The following is a 19,980-nucleotide window of genomic DNA, read 5'->3' on the forward strand; positions in this document are numbered from 1 at the left end:
ACTACTTTTACCCATAGGTGTCAGAAAGGGGTGGGTCCCCCATACCATGGCCGCACCAACTTTTCATACTGCCTTCCCGAAAACACTCTTGCCTGCATTCTCACGCTGAGTCTTGCGAGATTGAGCGCACCCACAGGGCTCAAACTTACAGAATTGTGCGGGCTGGGGGTCTGAGGCTTAGCTGGTGGGGAAGGAGGCCAAGGCTGAGAGTTGTGGGTCTAAGGCTGACTGTGGGGGACCATGGCTGGGCTTTCAAGGCTGGGGGCTGGAAGGAAGCCCAAGGCTGGCTTGGGGGATCTGAGGCTAGGGAATGGTGTCCAAGGCTGAGGATTCTGGGGCAGAGATTCTGAGGCAGGCTGGGGTCCGAGGCTGACTATAGGGAGTCTGGATCCGAGGCGGGCTGGGGAGCTACGTTTCCAAGGCTGGTTATGGGGGATCTGAGGGTAGAGGATGTTGTCCATGGCTGAGAGTTATGGGGCTGGAGTTCAAAGCTAGGGGTCTGAGGCAGGCTGGAGGCTGTTTTTTTCCTCCTATCCTGTGTCCACTAGTTGGTGGGGGGTGGGGGAAAGGGAAGAAAAAGGGAGCAGAGGGTAGCAACTGGGCAAGGGGAAAGAGAGAGGGTTTGAGGATGGCAGAAGAAAAATACCATATGGCTTATGAGTCTGCCTATTCAGCTTTACAATCTCTTCCACTCCCCCAGAGACCCTCTCTGTTTATCCCATGCTTTCCTGAATTCAGGATACTCTCTTTATCTCCACCACTTCCATGCTTCCTCTGTGTACTCCTTAGATACCTCCTGGGTCTACTCCCTTTCACCCTCATCCCCTCATAGTAGAGCCTCCTTTTCTCCCCTCCTCCCGTGTATGGAAATCTTGGAGGTATGTAAACGTCTGTTTCATATTTCCCGTACCTCACCTTTTCTCAAGGGTAAATGTGTTTAGATCTTTAAGTGCTGTAGAATGAAGAGCACTGACCATTTCAGTAGCCTCCCTCCCCCTCTGTATTGACTCCAACCTGTTTATATCCTTTTGAAGGTGAGGACTCCAGATCTGTACACAGGGACCTGACCGGGGGCAATATCACTTCCTTTCTGCTATTACTCTCCCGATGCAGCCCAAGCAACCTTCTGGCTTTTGCCACCACCAAGATCATCAGATACGCTCTCCCCCCGACCCCCCCCCCCTAGATCCCAGTCTTCATTCAGGCTTAGAAGAATTTCACCCCTATACTGTACCTCTGCAACCCAAGTGCATGGCTCTGCATTTCTTAGCATAAAACCATAGCTGCCAGACTCTGGATCTACACCGTTCCTCCAGCTTTGCTAGATGCCTGGTGATGGGCAAGAGGTATGGAGAGCAAAGTGCCATGTGGGTGGGATGGGAAGTATTATTTTGGGGACACTGAGCCCCCATTGGTTTTCTTCTGGATGTTGGGTGGGGTGAGTGTCACGGAACAAAATACCCCTCGTTTTCCACAATGACAGGGGCTCCCACATCACCCCCTGCTCTCTTGCCTTGGCTTAAGCATGGGATGAAATGTATTTCGGTTTCCGCCTTTCCAGTTTTGCACTGCAGGCAGTGCGTGGCTTCTTGGGGTTCCCGTTGCAGCTTTTGCCTGCACATTTGGAATTTGTGCATCTACTTTTGAGATGTCGGGTACTTGGGGTCCGTTTTGGCCACTGTTGGAGACAGGAAGCCGGGCTACGTGACCTTTTGTGTGACCCTGAATGGCATCTCTTATGTGGTCAACTGCTCTTATATTTATATTTTGTACCTTACTAACCTCTACATCAGACATTACTTGACAGAAACATTAAGGGATTTAGGAAACAAAGCAAAACAAACTCTTCATATACAATCCTTCCAAGTAATCTAATCAAATTCACATTACATGGGGAAGGGAACTTATTGCATGGAAAGGCCGACTAAAGGTAAACAGATAGGAACCGCCCTGCTGGTCCCATCACCGAGGCTTCTCAGTAAGAAAGGTCTGCAGAGGGACTGGATCCAGGAAGGAGTGCTGGTTTCCCTGATACGTTATCTAAACATTTCCAGGGAAACCTTAGGGAAAAAGTTGCCCGGGTCTCCCTAGAAACATGGGGGAAAATGCAAACTTTTCTGAGCGCAGAATGGTGCTTCTTGGTATTTGAAATACAAGTTCTCTGTCAGTCTCTAGGGCAGAAGGAACCAGTAGGGGTGGTCCTAGATGTAACAGAGTCGTCCTGCAGAAGCTGGGGGAACTCAGGGCTAGATAAGGGGGGAAACACATCCCCCACAACTCTCTTCAAATTAGGTAAATAATAACATTTGATTAAAAAAAAACTTTTATCAGGCATAAACTGAAGTACTTCAGCAGCATAGCCTTTCAATTGCTCATTGCCAGAACACAATCTAGGTTTAGGAAAATTCAAAATTCTTAGGTTTTTAAATCTCATTCGATTTTCCAACAGCTGAAATTGATAATGTACCGTAAATTCAAATTATTTATTATTTATTTATTTATTTATTTATTTATTTATGAGCTTTTCTTTACCGACATTCGTAAGGCACATCATGCCGGTTTACAATGAACTGAAAGGAGGAAAATTACAATAAACGAGGGGAGGGGAGATTGGGCAGGCAAGAAAGGGGGGGGGGGGAGAGGGAAGGGGAGGAGATGAAGGTGGAAGTAAAGGAAGGAGATGGAAATCAATAATAAACTGGGTACAAAGGAACTGCATACCGGATAGAAGTGAATGCAATAGGAACTATATACATCTTATATATCACTATATACATCTATAGACTTCTTATCCGTCAAGGCTGCTATCAATTGCATAAATATGTAGGAAGTAAAAGGCTGAAATGAGGGAAGGTAGTTGAGGAGGAGCTCATGCATTTAGCAATAAAGATATTGTGGTCTGGCACAATGTTATAGTCCCTTCTGTATTTGGTAAAGGTCTGTGTGTCTGTCTGTGTTCTGCCACGTGCGACTGAGCTGAGACATTCTGCTAGCAAGCAAGGCTCTGCAGCAGCCTTGGGCATTGTGTTTTCCCAGCAGGAGGTATGGACTGGTGTCATATCTGCAGCACTGCCCTGTCACAGTCCGGTGAGTTAGCGCCGCTGTGGTACAGTGCGTATGGCAGGTTTGCTGTACACGTGCTGAGGATTTTGTATTGCGCAATGTGCCTGCTAATGGAGGGAGTTTGTGTTACTTGGATGGCACCGGGATTCGAATATTTTCTTTTGTGTGGTGAGGAGCTGTATGGGGAAATATTGTGCTCTGCCCCAGTTGTTGGAGGTACGTGTGTGTAATTTCTGTAGACACAGGGTATATATGTAGTTTTAGAACTGGAGGTACAGGACATATGTTGGGATTGTCTTGCCCATACCTCTCTCTTAAGCCAGGGCTCGCCAGCTATTATTGCAATCTCTCAGATTTACTGCGGTGCTCACTGCTCTGCTTCGTACTGTTATTGTGCCAAACTGCTGCTTCCTGACTCTTGTACGGTGTAAAACATGCAGGCAACATATCGAGGAGAGCTTGGAAGTCCTTTTTCATCTGGCCAGTGGTGCCCCAACAAACGGGACTCTTTCTGGATCTTAAGGCCACGTTTCCTTGGTTTCTGATTACATCTCTCGGTGTTTGTTCATCTCTTCTCCCTCTAGTACAGTACAGAATAATCGCTTAGTACTGACACTTCTATTAGTGATGCTGGGGTTTTTTTTCATTTTCTCCTTTACCACAATATCTTGGAATTTATTTATTTATTTAAAATCTTTTCTATACCGTCGTTAAGTTATATACCATCACAACGGTTTACAGAAAGGCACATATAGAATTATGGAGGTTGTGTATATTAATACTATCTATAAAAGTGCCATTAAAGTTCGGTAACATAGTTTCATAATAAAGACTAGTTGATGAAAGTTATAAATATTGTCCTTTTTCTTGTCTATGCATAATTCTATTTAACCGTATATTTTTACTTATGTTAAAAGAGCAATAAAATAACGTCGCACATATTGAGTTAAGTGCTGTGTGCTGGTGTTCTGCTGCCTGTATTCATTACTCTCCTAAACTTTGTTTTCTCTAACAAATGCTTGTTTAAAAAGCCAGGTTTTTAAACTCTTTTTAAAAAGTTTAAAATCTCTCTGTAGTCTAATCTCCAGAGGCATGCTGTTCCATAATATGGGTCCGGCCAAGGATAGCGCCCGCTCTCTGACCTGGGTCAGCCTTGCTGATTTAACTGAAGGGATGCTCTATGATTTAAGCAAAAAAATGTGTGTAAGAAAGAATGACATTAAATTTAAAATAAGAAATTTGCAGTGAGAGTTGAGGGTGGAGCTTTTGTGGAGTTGGGGGCGGAGCTTGGCTGGGCCCCCAACCAACAGGTGTTCCGCTGTCCCTGCTTTTACCCCCACAAAAGCCTTCTAAGCCTTTGAAAATTTTCCCCAGCTCCCCATGCCTAACCAGACCTTCTGCATGCACAGTCTGCAATATTTATGATTATTACTTTAGCTATGTTTTTTTAATATATTTTATTTTTCTGTTTTTTTATATGTTATAGTTCTGTAAATATTTTATTTAATTTTCTGTTTAATTTAGAATGTCATGTGTTACTTTTATATATCCAGTACTTTTATATTTAATGATTTTTATCAAATATAATAAACTAAACTAAACTGTAGACATTTGACCACTGTGCAAACCTTTGAAAATTTAGTGCAAATTGATTTGCCCAAGGTCAAGAAGTCAATGCTGGGTGGGGAGAGTCCTGAACTCTTCCCAGAATTCCTCCTGAATTGTACTGTAGGGTGACTGCTCCAGCCAATGAGCTTGAACGCCTCTGAAAGCCCTTGTTGCAAACCCCTGTTTGCACAGATGGAAACTTCCTTATATGTCAGGGGATGTTGCTTTATCTGAGGACTTGACCCTAGACCCAGCCAATGTCTGAGACGTGAGAAGTATGCAGCGCAAATGACACATTTCTCACGTGTGTGTATCTCCTCACCTGACTGAATTTGTAAGGTTTTGGATTTAGAATGACATCCTCTGCTGGGAAGGGCAGAATTAGCTCCCGCAGCGTGGAAGCAGAGCCCAGTGGTTAGAGCAGCAGTGTGAGAAGCAGAAAAGACCCGGATTCAAATCCCACTGCCCCTACTTGCAACCTTGGGCAAAAGCTGCTTTGCCCTCTGTTGTGCTGGGTACTTGCCTTGAGCATTTGGCATGCTGAGTATTAAAATCCAGGGCCCTCTGGACTGGTGAGAGATGCCGTCGGTCACTCCCCATGCTATAAAACATTCTACCATGCAGATACTACAGGGAGGGGAGGTTCCTGCATGAATGCCCTCTGTGTATTTAGGATTCTTTGAGCAACACCGGGCTCTTGCTTTTGGCTGTAGACCAGCCTGGATCCTTACACTTCACCCCCCCCCCCCCCAACCTGTTCTCCCCTACGTTGCCTCCCCACAGAAACGCATGGGTGCCTCCATGGCGTGGCTGGGAAGGCCTGGGAGCAGCCTCGTCTCAGAATCGCGAGTCACCGCCGCTGTGTGCTTTACAATTATTTACACGTGGTTTTCTCTCTCTCTCTCTTTTTGTTTTGCAGAGTATTTAAGAAGGCGAGCCCAAATGGAAAGGTAAGCCTACCTTCATGCCTTTATCTTTCGGTTTCAGAGGCCGGAGCTTGTGTTAACCGTGGGCCTCTCCTAGATGTGCAGTAAGAGACCAATGCCACCATGCATGGCCGAGGTCAAGGGGGGGTGTCTGGTACCTGAGGGCAGCAGACAGATCCTCATGTGCCCTGGAGTCTCTCTCACTCATGCCTGCCTATCTCTGCTCAAACAACCCATGCAGGTTATTCTGAAAACCAGGACTGGCTTGTGGCTCTCCAGGACCGAATTTGGCTACCCTCTGCCCCAGGTGTTTTATCTGGGTCCTGGGGAGTGCGCCAAGATCCAGCTCAGGGGCGTGGTGTCCTTTTAATGGACTCCTGCCTTCAGTCTGTTAAATGTCCTTCAATTCCAAAGTGAAATACACCTGGAAGGAGGCCGACTTAGCAGAAGCTTCACCCGTGGGTTTCTGCCAGTTCAGCCCCTTTGCAGGATGGTTACACTGTGCCCAGTATTATGCACCTGTATTTTTCCATGTAAAATAAAATCAAACCCAAGAATCTTTCCTTTCATCCCAGGTAGGAGCTGAAGGCTAAAAGTAGGGGTTTGGAGAGGATTTTGAGAGGGAAGGTGAGGGGATCACCCCTTTAATGGAATAGCAAGGTCCCCATACCTGAAGCCACTTAATTGGGAGGCAGTCACTGGGGGCGCTTGCTTAATTAGAGCATGCCCCTCCCCCCCTCCCCACGACAGCCTTTCCTTGATCAATTAGCCCGACAGTCCTCACCCCTTTGGGATAGGAATTGCTTTCTCAGGGAGATTAGTCTGTTGCTAGAAATATCGAGCAGGCAGGCAGTCTACAGCTGGACTCTGTTAACTCATCCCAAAAAAAGAAGCAGCCATATTTGAAGTGTTTTGGTTTCCAAATATAATTGTGACTGTTTCACCAATAAGCTTTAAAAGGCGCTGTCTGCTCAGCTACCCCCATTAAGAAGCTTCGGCCTTTATTTATTTCTGGACTCAGTAGTCACCCTCCCTCCCCTTCCACTCCTCTGGGCTTCCAGTTCAGTCGGAGCCAGGTCTGGGATCATTCACAACCTCCTGGGGATTTTTTTCCCCCACCCCTCTCTTTTATGTCCGGTCACTGTGGCGACGGTCCTCGGCTGGAGGGCCACGCGTCCGGCTCCCTGCAGAATCCCTGCACTCGCGGGCCCTAAACAGCCCATCACCGGGTGTTACTGTTGCGCAATGACTATGACGCCCCCCCCCCCCCCCCTTGTCCCTGGGTGCTGTGAACGCCACCGCCACAGCATCCTCAGCCTCGTCTGGCCTGGGGAGTGAAAAACCCCAGCTGGGAGATGAGCCCGTGTCCCTCCCCTGCCTCCGAGCCTTCATTTTACCCCTCAGCACGAACCGCGTTTTCATGCAGAGTGCACTAATATCCCTAGTATGAGCTCCCGGGACAATGATATGCAAATGAAGGCTCATGGCACCGGATCCCAGCCCTGCTTCTGACTGAGCCAAAAGCCCAAAGGAGAAGAAGGAGGAAACTGCTGAGTTACAAAAAAACGAATGGTCAAATCTCTTCCATTGAAGTTGGAGAACCTACACACAGTATTATGTAGGCTCCTGCCCCATGGACAGGACTCAGTAGTAACAGTAATACAGAGCATTTACAGCATAACTCGTAAGTATTCATGCCATGTGCTGTATATGAAAATGAACTGTACTACCGTAAAGAACTCAGCAGACCATGACCAGGTAATGGCTCACTGATCCTTTCCATTGGTTTAAACAGCTACACCGCTTCGTCTCTCTTCCGTGATATCCCATTACTGAAGATCAAGGGCCCGGTTTTTTTTATGCAAATGTGTACATTGCAGTAATGAAAATTGCCTCCCAGGGGAGAACCGTGAAAAATTAAATTTTCTGTCAACAATAAAGTGTTATCCTAGAATATACCAGAATTGACAGGATTAGTACTAATGAATGAAATAAGGTGATGACACAGTATGTGGCCGAGGCCCCACATAGGACCCTTCCTCTCCGTTTTCTGTGGCTGTTTAAATAAACATTCCTAGATATTTTTTTTATAATTTCAAACTCTATGTTGTTTTTTATTTGTTGTTGTTGGTTTTTTTCCACTTATTTTCAATAGTTATAGAGCTATAGTTTAGCAACAGTGAGGGCTTCAAATCTTTAGATTTGGAAGTTAACTAAAAAGAAGAGACCATTCTGGTTTTCAATGAAAGATGCAGCTCCAAAAGACCACCATTAAAAAAAAGTAGAAGGGATCACAGAAAAGCGAGCGCAGAGAAACAGATCTGGGGAATTTAGTTGGGTTGTCGAAAGTACAAACTGTCAATATTACACAGTTTTGTTTAGCAAGGCTCGTTGGTACTTTCACTCGTGGCATCATGCTACCTTGAACCCTCAGACTGTTTCTAAGAAATACTTGCATCTGTTGTGCACTGTTGACTCTTTCTGTAATGGACACTGAGTGATACATTGGTACTGGATTACCTTGCCCAATAGTGGCTGCCCTACCTTAAGTCATGAGGCTTGGACTCATAATGGGAGGGGTTTGCCTCCATTGCTACAGAGAAGATACAGGGGAACCTAACAGAAATAGCAGGATACATATTATTGGAGGTGTTAGAGGAATCATGAGCCTGACATAATTGCTACATTGTGCTATGGACCATTGCTATACACAAGAAAGTTGTCTCGACTGCTCCGTTTACGGGCATCACACTGTTTGCTTTTGCATTCCCCTGTGCACATTCTTATAAGAGAGAAAAAAAAAATTGTAAAAAATATCAGTAGTATGCAAGCTGTTCAGCACAATACAGGGCAGCTGCCCTAACTTGGCTGGACCAGGCCTGAACTATTGCATTCTGGGTAGCTCTACACAGGAAGCTTTAGCATGAGGCGATGTTAGTATGGAGATTCACTGATTCCAACCTTCTTCTGGAGATCCTGAAGCTTCAAGAAAACACCCGCATGCTAAAAGTTGTCCTGTAAGTAAGAAAAGAATATCTCCTCACATCAAAGGCCCATGTATAGAACAAGCCATGGGAAGAAAGAGACAAATACTTACATGCTTTAATGGCCTTTTTCTAGTTAAGCACTAGCTGATCTGTGAAACAAAAGAATTATAAAGAGCTGCCCAGGTTCCTCTTGCACAGCAGAGGAGGGAAGTCGGGACAGAAAGAAAACTATTGATTCGTCCAAGCACACCCCCACATTCATCCTTCTGCCAGGGACATTCTTGAAAGAATGCATTTTGAAGATTAATTGATTGTAATTCCTGGCCGACCCCGGTAGCCTCACCGTGGCCAGACTGCACTTACCTCCAGGACACCGCACCTATTGCTCCAGGACCACCTGCGTTCTATATTTATGGACCCTGCCGCGGGAAACCTCCAGCGCGTGATAATGCCATCAGGCTTGCCCAAGGATTTAAACACCAGCGCTGCTCCCCTTAGACACCTCAGAAACAGGTCCTTCTGCGCCTCTGCTGGTGGTGTTGATCCCACCGTGCTTTGCCTTGTTCCAGCTTCTTGTCCTGTTCCAGCTCCTACCTTGCCTTGTCCCATTTCCGCCTCATCTTGTTCCATTTCTTGCCTCTCAGTCCTGCTTTGCCCTCCCCTTTGTTGTGCCTTCCAGTTCCTTGCCTCTTGCTTCTTCCTTGTTCCTTCTGATTGATCTCTTGTTGCCAACTTGGACTGCTCACCTGGATACCAACCTTGCCTGACTGCTGCCTGCCTTGACCCTTTGCCTGCATACTAACCTTACTATAACACGCTACATAACAAGGAAACTTCTTGTTATGTGGATATTTGTGCGGTTGCCGGCCTCGAGGCAGCCTTGAAATTTTGACTGCCCCCCCCTGGGCTGGCTCCCGTGTTTTATTCTTTTATTATTTTTCACAACTATTTTTTATTTGAATTTTTGCATCTTTTTTGTTTTTTCACAGTCCATTGCTTAGATCCCCCGTAGTGCGGATCGACCCGTGAACTATTGCATTTAATTTCACTTATCTTATCTTATTAGCAATTGCCGCTATTGCCGCTGGTTTTCGGGTCTGCGTGCCGCCTGCCCGACATGGGCCATGTTTCGGCATTCACTGCCTGCTTCAGGGGCCGCGGGACCGAGCTTGCAATGGAATTTACGTATGGACCTGTAAAACAACTATTTTTTAATTTTTCTAAAAAGCTAAAATTAACGTTATCTTTTTACTAAAATATTTCCACGAATCAAGATCATAAGTACTTACTGTGTCGTAGTGTTCGTTTAACGTGAGCGGTGCCTTCACTTGTAAATCCGGCTTCTCTCTCTACCCTGTTCTTAATATACTCATTCAAGTCACTCTGTTGGCCAATCACATCGTTTGTTTTGGATCCTAGGTGCTAGCACCCTAGGGTGCTCCGCTGGACAATTGATTTGATAAATGACGTCACCTATGTTGAAATTTTTCTAATGTCTTTGTCCCTGCATTATGTACCCAACCTCAAAAAAATCATCTCGATGTATTTTCCTTTTTTTCTGTATCGTGTTTTGTTATGTAAATTGTGATGCTAAATCCCGCATCTCTGCAGGACGGACCTGGTGGAGAACTATCTTGAATAAATGAAGGAGCGCATCTCCGCCCGGCGGACCTGGTGGAAAACTCTCGTTAATATGTAAAGGAGCGCCTGCATTTTACCGGGTGGACTGAGAGCTTACAGTCGGGGCTTTTGAGCCGGCACATCTCTTTGCGCCCCTAGTATCCCGATCGACCTCTTCAGTGAACTCACCCATTCATTAACCCCGATCAGCCAGATTTACAGGGGGGGTTTTGGATCCGTCGATCTTTATTTACCCGTGGCTCAAACCTTAATCACGGCGCTTCCTCCATTATATAACTTCGCCCCTTATCAATCCTTATTATAATAAATTGTTATCACATGATTTGCAAGATTCTTATAAATTTTTGTAATTTTTCAGGGTATAGAATGCATGCTACAGTAATTCGATGCTAACAGGCTGGGGGGCACTAGGATGAGTGTGATACTGTGCTAAAGTATTTCTCTTTATCTTTTTGGGTGTCCCCCGGCCTTTCATAAGTGCGTCCCTTTGTCTCCTAGGAGACTAAAAACCTGTTATAATGTAATCAAAAATGAACTAAGAGCCTCATCCATTCCTACTATTGTTTGCAGCAACATTGATGCTCAGAATGGACCGGAAGTGTCTGTTTTGGATGTCAACCAAAAATGGACCAATTAACCTATTTATTCAATCCCTGGGGGGAGACTGTGCCCCATGTATAAATGAATCGTTGTTCCATTTGCATTAATTTAAGATTGAGGTCCCCTTCTCTCGGGTGTTCCTTAATTTGAAAAATCACTGCTACTTTGAAATCCTGAGTACAATGCCCTACCTCTTGCCAGTGATCTACCAGCGGGGCCCCTTCTGTATGATTCCGGAGACGGCTTAAATGTTCCTGAATCCTGGTTTTGATCTTTCTTGTGGTCTTCCCAATGTATACCATATTGCATGGGCACCAAAGAGCGTAGACGACATTGGTAGAGTCACAAGTGAACCAGTCTTTGAAATGAAACACCCTACGACCGGGGATGCTTAATTGGCTACCTTGGTGCATGTGGGTACATACGTTGCATTTATTACATGAACCATGTCCGGCTGGAATGTTTGTGTCCCGTGTGTCCTGACCCTGTAAATTGGAATGCACCACAAAATCTTTTAGATTTTTGGCTCGTGTGAATGCAAACATAGGTTTATCTTTGAACACCGGATGCATCTGTAATAAATGCCAATGTTTGAGAATACTCTTCTTGAGGTGATATGTCTGTGGTGTGTGAGGTAAAACACACACCAATCTCGTATTGGGTTGTGTCTGTCTGGTTTGTAACAATAAATCTCTGTTTGCCCATCTGGCTCTTTTATAAGCCTTATTGATAATGGAGCATGGATATCCCCTCTGAAGAAATCTTTCTATCATATCTACCACTTGCTGCTTGTACTCTTGCACCGTGGAGCACAATCTCCTTAGCCGAAGGAACTGGCCTATTGGCAAGTTGTTCTTTAAGTGATCCGGGTGAAAGGAAGTGTAATGAGGTAACATGTTTCTGTCAGTTGGTTTTTGAAATATTGAAAAACAAAATTTGCCCTCCTCTATCTTGATCTGAATATCCAGATATGGTACACTCTGTTTGTGATAATGACATGTAAACTGTAAATGGGAATTACAAGTGTTTAACCATTGTAGGAATTCCAACAGCTGATGCTCTTCTCCCTGCCAAATCATAAAAATATCGTCTGTATCTTTTCCATAGACTGATGTTTGTCCTAAACGGATTATTTTGGATCCATTTCTTTTCAAAAGCTGCTACGTACAGATTGGCAAGGTCGGGGACCATGGAAGCTCCCATTGCTGTTCCCTTGGTTTGCAGAAAGTACTGTCCTTGAAACATAAAAAAAATTTTTTGTAATGCTATCCTGGCTAGTTCAGTAACGAATGCATTGGGTATTCTATGTCTTGTGTGCTCTGTTGCCAAAACCTCTGTAATTACAAGTAATGCTTCCTCTTGAGGGATGCTAGTGTACAGAGCTGTAATGTCAATGGTGACCAAATAGCAAGGGTCTTCCAACATGGGGTGATCCTGTAATATGGTGATGAGATGTGCTGCATCTCTGATATATGATGGAATTTTGGGAACGAATTTCCTTAATGCCCGGTCCACGAAACAGGAGAGAGGTTCTAAAAGAGATCCTTTTGAGGACACAAAATTAGAAGATCTTTTCGAACCTACCGGGCCAAATCCACCTGGTGCAGCCTGACATCATTATGCATCCTGGAGTTGTCATATGGCAGTGGCCATTTTGGATTCCTGAGGCCAAGCGCTGCATCATTGAGACCGAAGTGAAGGAGATGCTCGGGCTCGGAGTTTTAGAGGACTCTGACAGTGACTGGTCCTCACCCTTTTTTGAAGGAGTTAATAAACATGTGGATAAAGGTGAACCGGTAGATATAGTATACTTGGATTTTCAGAAGGCGTTTGACAAAGTTCCTCATGAGAGGCTTCTAGGAAAAGTAAAAAGTCATGGGATAGGTGGCGATGTCCTTTCGTGGATTGCAAACTGGCTAAAAGACAGGAAACAGAGAGTAGGATTAAATGGGCAATTTTCTCAGTGGAAGGGAGTGGACAGTGGAGTGCCTCAGGGATCTGTATTGGGACCCTTACTGTTCAATATATTTATAAATGATCTGGAAAGAAATACGACGAGTGAGATAATCAAATTTGCAGATGACACAAAATTGTTCAGAGTAGTTAAATCACAAGAAGATTGTGATAAATTGCAGGAAGACCTTGTGAGACTGGAAAATTGGGCATCCAAATGGCAGATGAAATTTAATGTGGATAAGTTCAAGGTGATGCATATAGGGAAAAATAACCCATGCTATAATTACACGATGTTGGGTTCCATTTTAGGTGCTACAACCCAAGAAAGAGATCTAGGTGTCATAGTGGATAACACATTGAAATCGTCGGTTCAGTGTGCTGCGGCAGTCAAAAAAGCAAACAGAATGTTGGGAATTATTAGAAAAGGAATGATGAATAAAACGGAAAATGTCATAATGCCTCTGTATCGCTCCATGGTGAGACCGCACCTTGAATACTGTGTACAATTCTGGTCGCCGCATCTCAAAAAAGATATAATTGCGATGGAGAAGGTACAGAGAAGGGCTACCAAAATGATAAGGGGAATGGAACAACTCCCCTATGAGGAAAGACTAAAGAGGTTAGGACTTTTCAGCTTGGAGAAGAGACGACTGAGGGGGGATATGATAGAAGTGTTTAAAATCATGAGAGGTCTAGAACGGGTAGATGTGAATCGGTTATTTACTCTTTCGGATAGTAGAAAGTCTAGGGGACACGCCATGAAGTTAGCATGGGGCACATTTAAAACTAATCGGAGAAAGTTCTTTTTTACTCAACGCACAATTAAACTCTGGAATTTGTTGCCAGAGAATGTGGTTCGTGCAGTTAGTATAGCTGTGTTTAAAAAGGGATTGGATAAGTTCTTGGAGGAGAAGTCCATTACCTGCTATTAAGTTCACTTAGAGAATAGCCACTGCCATTAGCAATGGTTACATGGAATAGACTTAGTTTCTGGGTACTTGCCAGGTTCTTATGGCCTGGATTGGCCACTGTTGGAAACAGGATGCTGGGCTTGATGGACCCTTGGTCTGACCCAGTATGGCATTTTCTTATGTTCTTATGTTCTTATAGTACTGGTGCCAAGGCCAAATAGGAGCATCAGGTTTTGTATTGACTTTAAAAAGGTCAAGGAGTCTCAAAGCTTGATGTGGGCCTGATGCCTCAAATGGATAAGCTAATTGAATGTCTGGAGTCGGCCCAGTTCATTTCTACCCTGGACCTTACAAAAAGGTATTGGAAGGTGCCTCTCATGTCAGCGGGAAAGGAGAAGACTTCATTCAAAAAGCTGCAGTCCTAGCACTTATCAGGACTGGAAAAGTCCACCTAGTGTAGACATTAGGTGGACTTTTCCAGTTCATGTCCTCCCTTTTGGACTCCATGGCACCTCTGCAACATTTCAGCGCTTGGTTGACCGCCTGCTCCACCCTCATCAAAGTTATGCAGTCACCTACTTGGATGACATTGTGGTATACAGCCCAGATTGAAAGACACATCTAAGCCAACTCCAGGCCATGCTAACAAGTCTGAGGAAAGCAGAACTGACAGCCAACCCTAAGAAGTGCTTGCTGGGAGGGCAAGAAGTCCAGGATCTTGGCTGTACCCTTGGGAAGGGGAAGATTCACCCACAGACCTGGAAGATTGAGGCAATCACTTGGGAGCCAGTCTCATATATGAAAGCAAAAGTGAAAGCTTTCCTAGGTCTTACAGGTTATTTCAGGAGGTTTATACCCAATTATTCAGAAAGGCGGAACCTCACTCAAGAAGAAAGCCCCAGAAAAGGTCCAGTGGTCAGCGCAAGCAGAGGAGACCTTCTGGGCTCTGAAAAAAGGCATTATGCTCCAAACTGGTCCTGATAAGTCAGGACTTCACTGAACTCTTCATGGTGCAAACCAATGCCTCAGAGGAGCAGTCTGATGGCATATATCAGCCAGAAGCTGATGCCAAGAGAGAAGCTTTATTTAATAATTGAGGAAGGCTCGGCAGTCAAGTGGGCCTTAGAGACCTTTCAGTACTACCTGCTAGGACTGCAGTTCATGCTTGTGGCGGATCATCAACCGCTCATATGGATAAATAGAAACAAGGAATCCAATCCGAGGGTGATGAGGTGGCTTCTACCCCTGCAACCCTTCAACTATAAGATCTGACATAGAGCAGGAAGGGAAAACACCAATACAGATTTCCTGTCTACAGAAGTATCCCTATTACAGATAGGCACTCACCCTGGTAAGACTGAGCTGAGGAGGAGGGTATGTGAGGGAGTATATAAGAAACTCCCTCAGAACACCTTAAGGGACCAGCTGCAGCTATCTGGCCCTGTCCTCCTTAAGACCCAACCCAGCAAGGATTTCTGGGCCCAGGGAGGATAATTTCAGCCTAGCATAAGAAGGTAGGGCCTAGAAGGTTAGAGGAGGGCCCAGTGAGAAGGCAGGAAGCCAACCTATGCCTGAACTTCTTATCTTTGACTGATTTGTTAATGCTGAGATAAGCAGCCTATGCTGTGTTTTTGGTTTTCTTGTAAATAAAGCCTTTTTTTTTCATTTGGAACTAGCCAGAGTTTGGCTTCACTTTGTACTCCTAGCTGTTTCCTAACCCGTGGTTGCTCCCAAGCGACCACAATCAGAAATGATAATTTTATTTCTCTAATCTATTTATACCTTAAAAAAAATCAGCGAGTTACTGCTAATTATCCAGTGCACTAAATGTGATTGAGCTGGAAGCTCATTCAGTAGCTTAATCTGATGAATCTGGGCTTGGGTCTAATAAGTGGCATCTGGAATTTCAAGATGCATGATAGGGACGTTTGGAAACTTCCAATTCAATCAGTATAATGGCTCATAATGTACTGATGGCAATGAGTGATTTGAGGCCTGAACAAGTGCCAACACAACTAGAGGTAGGGTGGATCAAAATTCATGATCTATGGATCTGCAATTCATTTTATGGCACTGCCTAATGATTCACAGTCACATTGAAGATGACATCAGATAAGGACCAACTAGCCCATCCAGTTTGCTCCACTGTTCCCATCTACATTGGTCTACTTAGATATATTCCAGCAGTCAACTGCACAAACATGATCACCAGCAGGATGTTGCATCTTATCCAAGTCAGTTTTGTCATCTTGCCTCCTTGGTACTCTGCCATTCAGGGTGCATGAGCAGGGAAGTTCCTATGGTTAAATCCAGGGATTCTAAAATTCCTCTAGGACTTGCCAAGGATGAAATGCACGCCATGTACTCCTGCCTCCTGCCCCTCCCTGCAAATACACTTCCCTCCACAGCCCACTTCCGTGCCATCCTCTCATTCTCCTACTCCAGTCCCTTCTCCTCCCCCCCCCCCACCACACCCAGGTGCAGTACTCTCTATCCTCCTTCATGCTTGCTTGCAGCTTCCTCATTCTCCTTTCTGCCATCCTCTCTCTTCTCTCCCTCTCACTCCTGTCCCCTCACTATCTCTCCTTATCTCTCCTCTCAGCTCTCTCATTGAAGCCCTTTCACTGTCCTTCCAAGCAGTGATCGAAGCTATCCCTGCTCAGAGGCCCCAATCAGGACTAAAAGTTCTTCCTCCTTTTCTTGAACCCATTATTGCCTCTTTTTTGAGTCCAGGTTGGGGATGAAGACACTGCAACCTCACTGGCCATGAAAATCCACTTTCCCCAGACAAACAGACAAGTGGATTTTTGAAACACCTGGTTAAATTAACCCGCTTCTAGCATGGCTCACATAGCAGCACTGAAAGCGCTGGGCTAGGATCTCAGTATCGGGGTACCGCAGTCCTGGCTTATGATTGACATTGCTCAAGGTACCCGGGGGGGGGGGGGGTGTTGGAGTTTGGGAGGCGGCAGTGGAGGGCTAATTTTTGTACATTTATGGTGAACCCCCTTCAAATTTTCGAGTTTAAAATCCGTCAAGCTCTTGGGGTTGGGAGATTATTATGGCCTGGCAGGGCCCATAATTTAAAGCTTGGGTGGGAGGGGGAAGTAATTGAGCTGCTAAGCTCACAAGGTTCTTATTTATTTCACTCAGCAACATCACTTAACCAGTTATATTCTTTTGAATAAGCCAGTTAAGGCTCCAGCCTTAACTGTAGACCTGCTTCTGGGCAAGTTTAGAGTTAGTCAAAAAACTTAGTTGGATAACTACTAATATCAGAGTTAGCTGAATAAGTTATTTGCCTAACTCAACATTGTTTGAGACTGCCCCCAATATGCCCCTTGCTTATTCAGCTAAATTTTAGCTGGATGATGACTTATTGTGGGTGTGGACCCTTGAGCCGAGGGGTTGCTGATGCAACCTGCAGGGAGGAGCCCTGCAGATCCCCACCGTTGGCAGGCGGAGTCAGATGAGGCAGAGGTCCAACTGGAGCTTTGCCTCTACCAATTCTCATTCCCCTCGGGTTGAACCTTCAGGTGCCGGGGCCGGCAGGTCTTAGGAGGCGGTCTCCGTGGACGACGGAGATTCTTCGACATAGCTGTGTCAGAGAAGACAGACTAGACATATCCTGAGACAGGCTGGGATCACTGGCAGATGGCATTCAAGGGAAGTCCAGAAGTCAGGCAGTGGTCAGTGGCAGGCAGCATTCAAGGTATCCAGGAGACAGGCCAAGCTCAATACCAGGTATCCGTCCATAGGGAAGGTGGGATGGAGAGGCAAGGCAGGAAGGCAAGGCACACGAAGACCTGAAGAACTGAAGAGACAAATATGGAGACAGGCGGACAAGATGACTAACTGGAACTGAAGACACAGGAACTGAAGACAGGATGCTGGCAACTCACACTACTTAGAAGCAGGCTGACCTGTTGCCGAGGCACTGGAGCAGAATCAGAAGAGGCTTTTTATAGGCCTCGGTGACAGATGTCATCAATAGGGGTCGTGGGGGATTTCCACCACGGTCCCTTTAAATACCGCAGAGAGGCACGAGCCTGCGCCTAAGGCAGTACGCCGCTTAGGGAGTCGGCGGCGGCATCCAGCCGCATCAGGGTCATCATCGGCGTCTTGCCATATCGGGAAGTGGCAGTTGGCTCTGCCTGGACTTGTTGGCGGTGTTCTGCCACGTCAGCTCGGGCTCAGAGGTAAGAGTGCATTATTTGGCTAAATGGCTTTGAATATTGGCCTTCTGAACTCTTCACTATAGGGCAGTTACCACAGCTTGCATGGCATGGCACTCTTTGCAATGCTGAGGTGCATTTCTCATGCTTTCTGTGAACCTTAGATCTGTCCTTTTGGCACAAGGAACACAGCCAGGGAACGACCACAAGAAATAGGCCAGACCCAAGGTTGCCAAGCAAACTTCCAAAGGGGCCACATGCAAGGAGATCTAAATGTAGAGTCTTCTTTTTTTGTTACTCTCAAAAGCATCATCTTGCTGCTTTGCCCAGCCAAGAGATGAAGAATGAAACTTAACAGCATGGATCTTCCTTGTGTATTGCATTTTGTTTTCAGGGAATCATATAATTCTATAATTACTTGACTAGTAATTACGAGTTACATCTTCTTATCTTCACATTATCTTCTTATTAGTCTCTTTCCACTCCTTGTTGGAGTATAGAGAATCATCTGGATGGTGGTATCCAAACCTTCAGCTCCTGCATACTGCAATACTGGGAAGCCCCTCCCCTCCATAGGGAAAAACAGAATCCTGGATGCTCTGCAGTGCCTGCAGAAGAGATTCACCATTTTGCACACAGGAAACACTCTGTAGTTTTTGGCACTGCGGTCAAAAGAGTTAATTTATCAGTGACGCTCCTCAATGTATTGCAACACCTGCAAAAGAGTGTGAGAGAAGTTATTTCCCCATATACAAATACAGACACAGTTAAGAACACTTCTTAGAATTTTATTTTATTTTTTTCCTATTTTTTTACTTTTTCTAGAAAACACAACATGACTGACATAGTAGTTTCTTCATTTCACTCAATCTTACTCTAGTCCTTCTTCAAAAACTGTGAAGGTAACTTTGAGGTCCATTTTTAAGCAGCTGCAGAGTGACCAGGATAACTGGACACATTTACCTGGTTATCTGTAAGTAAATTTGACCCTGGCTGGCAAGGTTTTCAAATGAAAATTCTCCTAAATCTAGCCAACCAAAATTTGACTGGCCAGATTTAGCACAGCTGGGTCCTTCCCCCTTTTAAAATGTGGCTAATTGGCATTAAAAATCAGCACTAACCAGCTAAGTTCTCTTTAAAAACCAACAAACAAAACGCACTCGATTTAAACCATGAAGGCCATCCTCCTCTCCACCCGAGTGCTGACCCTCTTCCATCCATTCCATTCCCACGTCTGATTTAAAAGATGAAGTGCCACCCTCCAAATGGCCAACTCTCCTCCCTCCCACCAACTCAAAATAGCTCACTTCCTTTCCTGATGCCCACCCCTCGCTCCCAGGAGCCCCCAAAGCCAACCCCAGCGAACGGAATCTTTGTGATCTGCAGAATTATCACAGCCAGGAAGTGGCTGCCCACATGGGGATGTGAAAATATCCAACATGATTCTCGTGTTTGGTTCTGCAGCATTCAGGATTACCCTATTCACCGTCAAAAGACACGGATGCCTCAGGGCCGGTGCAAGGGTCTTCTGTGCCCTAGGCAACCCTTAAAGCCTTGAGCCTGTCCCCCCTCCCCCGCACACAATTAAAAATTATGCATTTATAATAATAACACATTTTACACGAAAAAGGACATACACAAGTACAGTTTTCTGAGGTTAAAATATCACTTACAAAGCTCATAGTATATTTACATGCACTGCTGTGGTGCCTACCAGAAAATCTTGCAAAAAAGCAAAGACGACACTCGGAGCCCATGTGTCATTAGGCCTATTGCAATGCATGTTGGGGGTGGGCTTGGCCCTCAGAAAGCTGAATTACCATTATGGTGGGATGCTCTTGTGCTTTTCCAGGGAATGTGCATTTTTCAGTCTCTTGTGCAGAGAAGATGGACCAAAAGCCAACTTTACACGTAAACAGAGGAAGTATCAGTTTGAAAGCCTTGGAGAGGATTATTATTATTATTATTATTATTTTAGATACAAGGTAAGCAATGGTGCGCCCCTCCCCACCTTCCCACAGAGACCGCCCCACCTCTGTTTAATAGATCCGCATTCGTACTGAGTATTCCTCACTCTCGCCAGCCTATTTTACTCCAGGGCTCTGCCTGGTCT

The 19,980-nt window shown here is 45.2% G+C and overlaps 1 protein-coding gene across 1 annotated transcript in view; it reads left to right on the top strand.

The window, feature by feature from the left end:
- Window positions 1-19,980, top strand: part of LOC115091825 (beta-arrestin-1) — a gene marked incomplete in the record, with an annotated part of 534,784 nt that overhangs the window by 356,489 nt on the left and 158,315 nt on the right. Inside the window, 1 exon segment of the mRNA XM_029602063.1 lies at window positions 5,591-5,621. Within this exon segment, the coding sequence (XP_029457923.1) occupies window positions 5,591-5,621 (31 nt within the window).

Source organism: Rhinatrema bivittatum, chromosome 5, assembly GCF_901001135.1.
Source record: "Rhinatrema bivittatum chromosome 5, aRhiBiv1.1, whole genome shotgun sequence".
NCBI lineage: Eukaryota > Metazoa > Chordata > Amphibia > Gymnophiona > Rhinatrematidae > Rhinatrema > Rhinatrema bivittatum.